Source organism: Thermobia domestica, chromosome 17 (genome assembly GCF_964235325.1).
Source record: "Thermobia domestica chromosome 17, izTheDome1.hap1.1, whole genome shotgun sequence".
Classification (NCBI taxonomy): Eukaryota; Metazoa; Arthropoda; class Insecta; order Zygentoma; family Lepismatidae; genus Thermobia; species Thermobia domestica.
The window spans coordinates 140,395,981-140,408,229 of record NC_137470.1 but is presented as its reverse complement, the minus strand read 5'-3'; the positions used below and the strand labels follow the sequence as shown (position 1 = coordinate 140,408,229).

Genomic DNA, 12,249 nt, shown 5'->3' with positions numbered 1-12,249 from the left:
ATGTACGTGAAAAGAAACATAGGTAAAACTAGAAAAAATAGGTAAAATGATAAAATGCCCTTCAACTTAAAAAAAAGCTAAAAATAACTAAACTTAGAGCTACGAAAGACATGAGACGAATTTTATTGAAAAGATTGTTTTTCCTTAGTGATTAGTTGTGCTATGAACATGAATTAAAAAGAAAACAAGTAGCTAGCTCTAAGTCTCGCAAACCAGTTGAAAAGAAAATATTGGATAACATTTATTAATAAAGAAGGCATTTATGATAATTAAAACAAACTAAACTCTTGGCATAACAGTCCTTTAGTTCCTATCAACGGGCTTACGTTCAAAGTGGGGATATGTAGTGAACGCATCGACATCCGAAGTCTCTAATGCCGGCTTTTCAGACTGGAGTCCGCTACCTCTTACTTCAGATAACACCCCAATTGTCCTCACGAAGCTGGGTCAACACCGAAATCGTTGAGTGCCTCTCCGGAAATTGAACCCATGACCACGGGCACCAAAGGCACGCGCTAACCACTGTTATATATATATATATATATATATGAAAAGGTAACAGCTTTTTATCCAATTATTTAACCTGCTGAACGCTTTGCACGGATTACACTGTAACCATTACGACACCAGTTTTAGTATTTTTATTTATTTATTTATTTATTTATTTAACAATCACCAGATACAGCTCAAAGGCCATTTTACACTAGATATCTAACAACAACAATAACAATGGAAAGGATTTGGGAAGGTATCGGCCAGGGCCTGTTTAGTAGGTACCATCCCGGCATTTGCTTGGTAGGACTGAGGAAAACAGTGGAAAACGCCAGTCAAGATGGTCGCAGCAGGACTCGAACCCATGACCTCCCGAATGCGAAGCCAACGCTCTACCACATGAGCTACCTCTCTCGGTGAACAGAACACTCATTGAACCAACTATTTGAACACAACACTTATCAAAAGTCATGTTAAAGCGCGACTCACCCCTGAGGAAGAATATTTATCTGTTTTTAGTTTCTCGTGTTCCCCAAAGTACATGCGGAATTAGTGCATGTGCCTTCCGCTCTCATTACAACGGCTACGATCTTGGCACTAGCAAATGTTTCGGTTTCCAGATCTCAAATATTTATCTTTCAGCCTGATTCTATGTATGAATCCGAAATTTCAAATCTAGATAAGGGGTACCAAAATTCATAGTTTATTCTCGGTGCTCATATTGTGATTTACTAAATAATTATTAAATCTAATTGTAAGGTATAGATTTGATATTTTGAGCAGACTGAGCAAGATAAATGTACGTAAAAACTAGTCAATACTTGTCTTAACTGTTTATGTTTTCTTAACTGTCAATGAAATAGGTCTCTTGAGGAATTTTGAATATTCGAGTTTTGTATTCCGGTTTCAAATGTATGCTAGTTTCAGATGTTCCAAATTCCAGGTGTGTATCTCGGTCCTGGAACCGAGTGTACCTAGATTCGACATTCGGAACTCTCAGATTTTTTTCGTAACGCAAGCATTTGATCTTTAGAGTAGAATGAAGGAGAGAAATAGACTTCTCAATATTCGTCTTAATTTTATGTTTTCTTCTTCACTTTCAAGACTTCATGAAATTAATTTCGGCGAATTTTATATATTCAAGTTTATCACAATTTGGATGGGATGTGGGTTTGGATAAGAATCAAGATCTGAGATCCAGATTTCGGATCCAAATCCGAATTTCGGACCCAGATCCGAGATTAGAATTTCGGATCCAGATTTGAGATCCGGATTCCGATCCGAGACCCCGACCCAGATCCGAGATCCGAATCCAGATCCAAGATCCGAGAACCGGATCCAAAGCATCCACACCCAATCAGATTCGGATCCGGCAAGATCCGGATCAGGCCATCCTACATTGCTGATGTATAGTTTCTTTTTTAGTTAAAATCGATAAAGAGGAAACGGGATAGCAAGGTGGAGTTTCTAATTCGGTATACCTACAATTATTGCACGAATATTAAAAGGGGTATATTTGCGAGTATTGCGGGCGTTGGGGCCACGCGATCTTAGTTACACTACTAATAGTAACAATAAAAATAATATAATTTGAACTGTATATATGCGTGTGTTATGTGACATAATTCATCCTTGGGAAATATATGGATTACACAGGCCATATGGGTCTTTAATACGAATGGACCCCCGAAGCAAATAGGTCACGGAAAGATATTACAATTAATCGTTGTCGTAACTTGGAACCTGATTAACGATGAGGTTTCTGGTATTTTCTTAATATTTCATTTCACAGCGATTAGCAACAAAGCATAACACCCTTTCCAATCCCTACAAAATAAATTTTACCATCATAAAATCACACTTTGATTTCTTAAGTTGCAACACAGATTGTTTCCACTGCCATCTGAAACCTCGAGAAGATAATTGTTGTAACCCGAACTTTTTTTTATAGGTACAGCTAAGTAAACATATTTGGATTATTCTAGTTCAGTTTCATAACAGTTCCGCTAGGTTTGCGTACCATTGCTAACGGTTAGAACGCACAGTACGCAAATAGCTGCATATTTTTGACGCCAAAACTGTAAGGATTATGCAGTAGCGGACTGGAGAGGGTGGCGAGGCGGAGATCTCTGCCTGCGCCCACTCTCTTATGGCGCCCCTTTCTCACAATAAAACAGGGTTAGTTTTATTGAACTCGAGACAATTTTAGTTAAAATTTCCATTATTGTCTTTATAATAAATATCATATAACAAAGTTATTGCACGTTAGCGTAGATTATTTGAAGGCTATAAACTGTCAAGTCGCCTTGCTCTCTTCGTTGCGGGTGCCAGTACTACCAGATATCCTAGGTGATACGTAACAAGTCTGTCTGATCTAGTATTATTACAAGTTGCCTTGTGACTGCTCTGTATGGCTCACTCTCTCGTTGCATTATTTGACTGTGGTAGTGATATAGTGCTAGCGTCCAGACTCAACGTAAGCGGTGCCTGCATGTTCCAAGGTAGGAAAGTAGATGTTAAGGCAAGAATATTGTGTATTATTGTTTACAGTGTTATTTATTAATGTAAATTGACTTTAATAGTCGTAGGCGTATAGGTAAAAACTGAAATATTTTGATCAAATTTTCTTCAGAATTTCAATGTTCAAATATGCTTTAATTACGTTTAACATATCTAAAAGACATCTTAACATTCTGTGTGGCAGAATTTTCAATAGTTATGAAATTATAAGTTTATTTTGGTTAAAAGTTATCAGGAGCTCTTTTGACTAGATCAATGTATCGTCTGCATTGTAAGAACGAAAGCAGTGTGTAAATTTAACTTTTAAAATTTTGCTAGTGCGACAGGATACTTGGATTTTATATTGAAGGTAAGGCTCAATGGCTCAATATTTATTTATATTCTAATTTACAATATTATATACAATGCACATGTGGTGCAAAGAGAGCAGAGCAGCCCGAGCAAGAAGTTTACGAGGTAAATGGTTGAAATTCGAAACTCTAATGACAGAAGCTCATTACACACAGCCATTTGAGCTTACACTAACTTCGAATTACCCACTGTCCCCAAAGATTCACTAATTAACGGAATGGGAAATGGTTCAAACACTAGGAACAAGTTTAAAGTCACTCAGAGAAATTTTCTGATCTCTGAAAACCTGTGTGTTTTCGGAAAATCTTAACAGAGAATGGGATGAAAACGAACTTCATCTTAGGGAGGATGCTGATTTTGCAATGAAAAGGATTCAGTGTAAAAAGCACTTTTAATGAAAACTGCTCTGATGAATATTCATCTTTCCAAGAAGAAGTTAATTGGAAGAAGTTCCAAGTACAAACCATCTACAGAATTTGACACCGCTTTTATAAGTGTTGAGGAGAGGTTTATTCCAAGTGAACATTTAATGAAGGTTGTGCCTGTTTGGATCCAAAGAGATTTGGTGAAATAAAGAAAGCTGGATTACTAGATGGAGCCCTGAAAGCATTAGCAAAATATACAGGCGTGTGTAAAGAAACTGTCACGCGAACTCAAAATAATTTGTTACTCATCACAAAGATTACTTCAAGAATCTCAAGGGTACTTCTATTAGTGACTTTGATGTGGTTCAGTGTCCAGCTGATTCTCGAAATGAAGACGAATGGAGTGAAAACAAAGCGGAAACTTAGGATCAGCTGAATCCAGGGTTGTATACACTGTGCGTTTATATTCTTGTATGAGCTAACTTTAAACGAAAGCAATTATAGCAATTTACCGTATATTGTGTGTACAAATATTATATGACTGTTCCAACTAACCCGCTAACTTGTGAATGCTTATTTTCTAAGTTGAAAATCGTCAAATCAAAACTGAAATCACTTTTGGACAAAGTCTGCTGGAAAATTTAATGCTCCTTAATACTGAATATGTCCAGAATTTTCCTGTAGGTTACGATGTTATTGGAAGTGAAATAGTAAAGAGCTCGAGATCTTAAACGATTACTCATGCTGTGAAATTTAATAGTCATACAATTGTACCTAATGGTATTTTTTCCTTCTGTTTGTATTGGAATAGGTAGACTATGCTAATTTATTCATCCTACACTCACATCTTTGTTGGCTGTAATTATAATATTATTCTGTGCTATGCAACATTTACGGTAGTTCTTCCTAGTCGTTTTGTGTGTAACTGTATATGCTTAATACTGTGAACAAATTAAAAAGTCATTTAAAAGCCAAAATGTTTACATAAATTTGTCCATGAGGCGCCCCTCTAAGTTTCCCTCTCCGCTTAGCTCTGACAGCTGCAGTCCGACACTCGGATTATGTTCTGTATGTGATACTCTAAGCGTAGAACTATCTCATTTGGCGAATTTGGTTTTCTTTAAAATCTGAAAGTGATGGAATCGAGAAAAAGTGCACGATTAAATAAGACAAAATTGACATTAACACAAAGTCCAAAGAAAGAAAAATCTGGATATCCGGAATGTAAAGAAGCAGAGAATAATGCACTTGTCGCAGCTGGAAGTGATCCAAAGCAGCGAAAACTGCTTTTTCTACCAACTTCTCAAGCGGTAAAGGTAAGCTTTACATTTTCTATATCTTTCATTCATTTATTTCAATTTGTGGGATGTCAGTGACAAAGCAATTTACCTCAATAGAAATAATAAGGAGAAGAAGTTACCCATGGCCAGTGCCAGATTAGTTTACATGGAGGCCTCCAAACTACTCAAAAAATCGCCTCTCATCTAAATCGTCTCTGTTCATACCTAAAAGGACAGTTCTGACTCCAGACCAACTCGGTATTCATCAAGGCCCTTAATCATCATTCTCCGGGTGAGCCCTTGTACTCCCAGTCCGCCTCTGCTCCTGTAAGACGCTTTGCTTCACATCTTCCTTGTTAAGAGTCTTCATCCCGTTGAAATTAAAATACCGCTAATTTTACAGTAATTATGTGATATCTTCAAATAGATAAAAGATAATTGAAATATGGAACAAGAGCGCCCTACACAATATTATTTTGCGTGAGGTACCGTTATCACAAGTCACTTAGTGGCTTTCCATTTTTAGCTGTTTAGAAACGCGAAAATAAATGCCGATTTTCAAAATAGCTCGAAATCAAAAGCAGATAAGTGAGTCGTGATAACGGTTTCTAATGTAAAATAATATTGTCTAGGGCGCTCTTGTTCCACATTTCGATTATCTTTTATCTATTTGAAGATATCACATAATTACTGTAAAATTAGCGGTATTTTAATTTCGTCGGGATGAAGACTCTTAACTGTTCATACTGTTGCTCAAAAGTTGTCAAGTCTAGCCCAGGAAAACCGTGGAACCATCACATATTAAGTGTCCATTACTTGGAAAACACTTGATCTCTTTAAATATATTTCTGCTAATTTGCAACATAAATATCTCATACTTTCCTTTTGTTGATTTTGTTATAGTACTAAGAGACAAACCGAAGAAAGCAAAAGCAGTGAGTCAGAAAATTATGCCGGAGCAACAACAACCAATCGCTTCAAGCTCCAACAGCAAAGATGTGTTCAAAATCGCTGGTCCCTCGAAAGGAAGTAAGTATGGTTGCATTCATATTATTTTCTTTAAAAAAAAATAACATAAAGAAACTGTGATACAACGGAACGGAGTAAAAAAGACCCTATATATATATATATATATATATATATATATATATATATATATATATATGCAAAGAGGGGTCTAAAAACGAAAGAATGTTTTAGGTTTAAGTATTTAAATGTAGAAAAACACTTTGAAAGTTGTGCATTAGAAATAGTAGATTATAACCTTGTAATTGTATGTGTATATAGAACTCCTGACAATGATATGGAAATTTTTATAAATAGGATGGATACGATACTAAATTATTTTATGAAAATCAAGAAGACCGTCGTAATTGTTGGCGATATCAACATAGACTTTTTACAGCCTATAAAACACGAGGTAGAACTTCTTCTAGATTCATTTAATATGGACGCAATTGTTAAAGTTCCCACACGAATTACAAAATACTCTAAAAGTGCAATTGACCAGTTCATAGTGAGCAAACATCTTAACTACAACACAGTAGACGTCTTTAACAGTGGTTTTTCAGACCACCTTGCCCAAGTACTCGACATACATGTAATTCCTAATAAAAATTTTTGTAATGCAAAAGCAAGTAGTGTAACGTACAAAAGAAAATTTAATGGCGAAAATATACAATATTTTAATCACCTTCTCAGGGAAGAAAATTGGAACGAGCTTTATATACATAATCAGGTTAATGAAGCTTTCAGTTATTTCATTGACACCATAAGATTCTATTTCGATCTAGCATTCCCTGTTGTAAAATGTGTAACTTCAACAAAACAATCAAAACCCTGGGTAACACAAGGGATCAGAATAGCAAGCAAAAAAATGAGACTTCTTAACAAAGCTAAAACACAAGGAAATCTATCACCACATACAGAGACATATTACAAAAGATACAAGAACATATACAAACGGGTTCTGAAAGCAGCAAAAAAATTACACAATGACACAATCATTAAAAAATCAGATAATAAATCGAAGGCGTTGTGGAAACTAGTGAAGAGAGAGTTAAGTTTAAACACTCGTAATGATGACGGTAATTTAGAGGTAATTAAAAATGGCAACATAATAAAAGATCCTCGTACAATTGCTGACCTATTTAATAACTATTACACCAACTTATCACAAACGTACAATAATGATCCAGCATTGTCCACTTCGAAAATATTCTCAAAAATTTGCAGCAATACAATATACCTACATCCAGTTACTAATGCAGAAATAATAAAGGTGGTAAAGAAAATGAAAAGTAAATGGTCAGCTGGCGTAGACGGCATACCGCCAAGTATTGTAAAGAAAAGCATTAAATGTATTGCTGACCCTCTGTGTTTCCTCATAAATATATCGTTTTCAAGTGGAGAATTTCCTAGTATATTAAAAATTGCAAAAGTAAAACCAATATATAAAAAAGGCGACAAATCAGCGCTTGAAAATTATAGGCCTATTTCGCTTCTCTCAATTTTCTCAAAAATCTTAGAAACCACAATGAGTGTCCGGCTTGCATCCTTTTTACTTAAACATGATCTAATAACACACGAGCAACATGGCTTCCTACAAGGGAAATCAACGGAAACCGCAATATATAACTTCGTGGAAAGTGTACATAAAAGTTTAGATAGTAAGGAGAAATGTATAGGTGTATTTCTGGATCTTTCGACAGCATTTGACTTAGTGTCACATAGAAATCTTCTCTCAAAGCTACAAGATTACGGAATAAGAGGCATTGCATCCAAATGGTTTCAATCGTATCTGAAAAATCGGCAGCAAGTAGTAGAAATTACATACAATAACAGGGATACAAACCAAGCTACACACTACATATCAGAGAAACAAGAAATAATATGTGGAGTGCCACAAGGATCCGTATTAGGGCCGCTATTATTTTTGATATATATTAACGACCTACCAAGCAATATTGCTCCAGCAGAAACATCCCTTTATGCAGATGACGCTAATATTATAGTAAAAGGTAAAACAAATGAGGTTGTTGAAGGTAGTGCAAACGAAATCCTTTGTAAAATCTCTCACTGGGTTAAAGAAAATAAGCTTAAATTAAATATTGAAAAGACACAAGCAATCAATTTTCATCACATGCGCAACAAACATGCACAGCCTAGGAACATTATAATTCAAAATAATGAAATAGAATATGTAAACTCAACTAAGTTCTTAGGAATTTGGATAGATAAAAATCTTTCTTGGGATGTGCAAATAACTAAGCTTAGTAAAAAATTAAACCAAATATATTTCGCAATTAAAGTTCTTAAAAATGTTTTAAGAGAGTCTACTTTAAAAACAATTTACTTTGGATTATTCCAATCGAATTTAACATATGGTATTATATTTTGGGGAAATACACACAAGGCCAAAGTCATCTTTACGATACAGAAACGAATAATAAGATTGATGGCAACTGCTAAACCAAAAGATCATTGCAAACCAATATTTAAAAAACTTCGTATACTTCCAGTACCCTGTTTGTATATTTTAAATCTATTGATATTTGTAAAGAAACACCTACAAGGTATCCTTACGCGAGTAGAACAGCAACATGATCATGACACAAGAAACAAAGAAAACTTTTCTATTGTAGAACACAGAACAGTATTATATGAAAAAGGATGTAAATACGCGGGTATCATGCTTTACAATAAACTTCCGAAAGAAATTAAAACTCAGGACTCTGTTGCTAAATTTAAAAAAGAACTCCAGAAATATTTATTACAACATTGCTTTTACTCGGTAGATGAATACATGAACTGCTAAGTAAATAGAAACGTTACAGGATGTACAGTAAATCAATGTCATTACTTGCTTTTAGCATTACATATTTGTTGGAGGGTTTCTAAATACACTGCAAGTAATAATTGCTAAGTTTATTTTTAACAATGATGTCATGTAAAATGTATAGTGTAATAAGATGTAAGAAGTAAGGCTTAATTACTAACCTAGTGTATGTAATTTTCACTATTATTGTTTCTTTTACTTTTGTATTCATATATAAATGACGTGTCCGCTTCATATGCATTGTATTACAGTGCTAAATGTATGAAAAAAGGACGAAATAAATACAATACAATACAATATATATATATATATATATATATATATATATATATATATATATATATATATATATATATAAGATATTTTGATATATATTATCTAAATAACCGACACTGCTGCAAACTTTATCAATGTTTAGCACATCTCTAGAACGGTTGGAGATATGTAATTGTTGTAAACAGCATTACAAATATCAAATTTTCAATTCCCTGTAATTTGTTCTACTTGCTTAAATATCTTGAGCATAATAATTATTCAACATTTAGGTACTTTGAATAAACACTACACTGTCTATTCCAGTTACGTTCTGACTCTTCTAGAGGATTCCAAAATGTGGATATTCATGATACAGTAGTAAATTCAGTTTGTAACAGTGGGTCATGGTTCGTCAGTGGTAGAGCGTTCACCTCTGGTGCTTGGGGTTGCGGGTTCAAACCCTGTTCCCGCCAAGTGAACTTTGTGATGGACAAACGCCGTGTGCGTGGGTTTCTTCGGGATTCTCCCGTTTCCTCCCACTTTCTTTATTCCACCATTTCATTCATTACTCATCATCACCGTCTCCTTTAGCCTAACCGGCATAGCCGTGGGACGTAAAACTCAAAAATTTCATTTCATTTTTTTTTTCAGTTATAACACTGGATTGCAAGTGAGGTATTGAAAGGTTTCGCATGATTCTTAGATTTATAGCATGCAATAATCTGACGAAATGCAATTTAAAAGAAATTAACTTTATGTTCGGTTGACAACGCTGTTAGTTATGTAGTGTTGCAGAGCATGTCAAGCAATTCCACCATTATACTGTATATAAGCTCTCAGATTTGCTATATACAAGGGTGTTCATTATATTCTAAGTGGGGCCGCGGTATCTCAGGTGATAGAGCGTTCACCTCTGGTGCTTGGGGTCCTGGGTTCGATCCCCGCCAAATGAACTGTGTGGTGGACAAACACCGCGTGCGTGAGTTTTCTCGGGGTTCTCCACTTTCCTCATTCCACCATTTCATTCATTACTCATCATCACCGTCTCCTTTAGCCTACCGGCATAAGCATGGGACGTAAAACTCAAAGATTTCATTTATTATATTCTAAGCCTAATGTTGGCGAACAATCGTAGAATTTTCTAATCAAAGTAAAACTTTTTTTTTTCAAATTGGACTCAAGGCTTATTTTTCCCAATAATTTAATCTTGTTGGTTAAATTCTATACCGTTGGATCGATTTTGATGATTTTTGATACATAATTGGGCCATGCAGCCCATGCCCTAACTTAGTTTTTGTCAGATTACCTTTTCCGAGGAACGTATTCTAAAAGGCAGAGGAGAGTTCAAAATTTAAGGAAAAAAAAAATAGTAACTCTGGAGCCCTTCGAGTCAGAACGATGAAGCTTGTTATACAAACTTCTCAATATAAGAAAATTGTCAAATTTCCCACTTTAAAAAAAATCCGTTTCTAAGGAGGTAAAGACGTCTCTTATATATATAAAAGAAAAATGAATGCAACTATGTTTGTCGACCAACTTCTCCCATATACGTGAGTAGACCGTGGTTATCATATTATCGGCATGACGTGGAAAATACATGACATGTAAAAGTAAAATAAAATTTTTAGAAGATATTATAATGAACATGAATTCCTTAAAAATGAAAGAAATTGAATGAAAAAGTAAAAAAAAAAGATAATACGGTTCGTAATAAAATATTTAAAAAATAATTATGTTCCCAATAAAATTACTTTCAAAAATCAATTTATCCATGACTAAAAACAAAATCATGTTAAGCTCTGTTAAGAGTTTACAATATACAATGAATTATCTGCACTGAACATAACTCTAGTAGCAAGGAAGTTTCCGGCCAGTTGGCGCGTGGTTGGCTTTTCGCTTTCTACGCTTGCACTTGAAACGCATGCTTTCATACAATCTGCCTTTTGTTGTATTTGTAAACAGTGCTTTAGACCCTTCGCAGAGCGTCACAAAATCACTAGCCGTTCATTGGCTATTGACTTGACTTCACATGTAAAACGCTAGCGTCAAACTTGAATGCAACACTGAATGCAAGGTTACCCCCACTCAACTTCGTTACTGGAATCCAGCTTGCGGTATGCTTGCACGTTTTTTATTCAAGGCGGATGCAAGCGTGGCTGACTTGCAACTCAAGTTTACAGCAAGTGGTTTGCAAGTTGTCTCGGCTACTAGGGAAGTATATGAGAGTAATTCCCATGCTTTTCTATTGTATGGCATAAATAGAATTTTTGAAAGTAATTTTCTTGAAGGATTTGCGTATTATTTTCTATTGTTTAGTACAATTGCTTTATTTTTTCAAGAAAAGCATTTTTTAAAAATATTTTTAATTATTTTTTAAAACATTTTCTAGAAATTTTATATTTCAAACTTCACAGAATTTCAGTAAATTAGGTGTACGCTGTATTACTCATCTCTTTGGGTCATTTTCGGCTATCATATGCATCGAAGTTTAACATCTACGGTGGATTTTTCAAATTATATATATATCTATATATCTATATCTATATCTATATCTATATCTATATCTATATCTATATCTATATCTATCTATCTATCTATCTATCTATCTATCTATCTATCTATCTATATATATATATATATATATATATATATATATATATATATATATATATATATAATTACTGAACTTCTTAGCCGAGTTGTTAACGAGGACTACTAACGAGGTGCTATCTGCATTAATTCGTATCAAACTTCGATCTAAAACGCCAGATATAATTGAGACTGGGAAGCGATGTGCTAACCATCCCACGCATAACACAGGTGAACATACCAATGCCATCTAGACGGCCAGTGCTTTTTATGGGCGGTAGCAAAAGATACTTTAGTAATTTCTTCTACACTTGTTAGCTAATTTTGTCAGTATTTCAATATCGTACAACTGATGAATGCTGGAAAGAGTATAATTCTGCTCGATCAAATGGTCACATTTCAGCAGAGACGCGTGACAATGCAATACACTGTGCATATGTGACCTTTCCAGGCTTGTATATACAATGCTTCATAAGGCCGCCTATATATATATATATATATATATATATATATATATATATATATATATATATATATATATATATATATATATATATAT

At 34.5% G+C, this 12,249-nt stretch overlaps 1 protein-coding gene across 1 annotated transcript in view; it reads left to right on the top strand.

Annotated features, from left to right (window-relative positions):
• Window positions 1-12,249, top strand: part of LOC145673740 (uncharacterized) — a 139,866-nt gene that overhangs the window by 63,563 nt on the left and 64,054 nt on the right. The window contains exon 6 of the mRNA XM_081743481.1: window positions 5,912-6,037. Coding sequence (XP_081599607.1) covers window positions 5,912-6,037 — 126 coding nt within the window. The remainder of the gene's footprint in view (window positions 1-5,911; window positions 6,038-12,249) is intronic.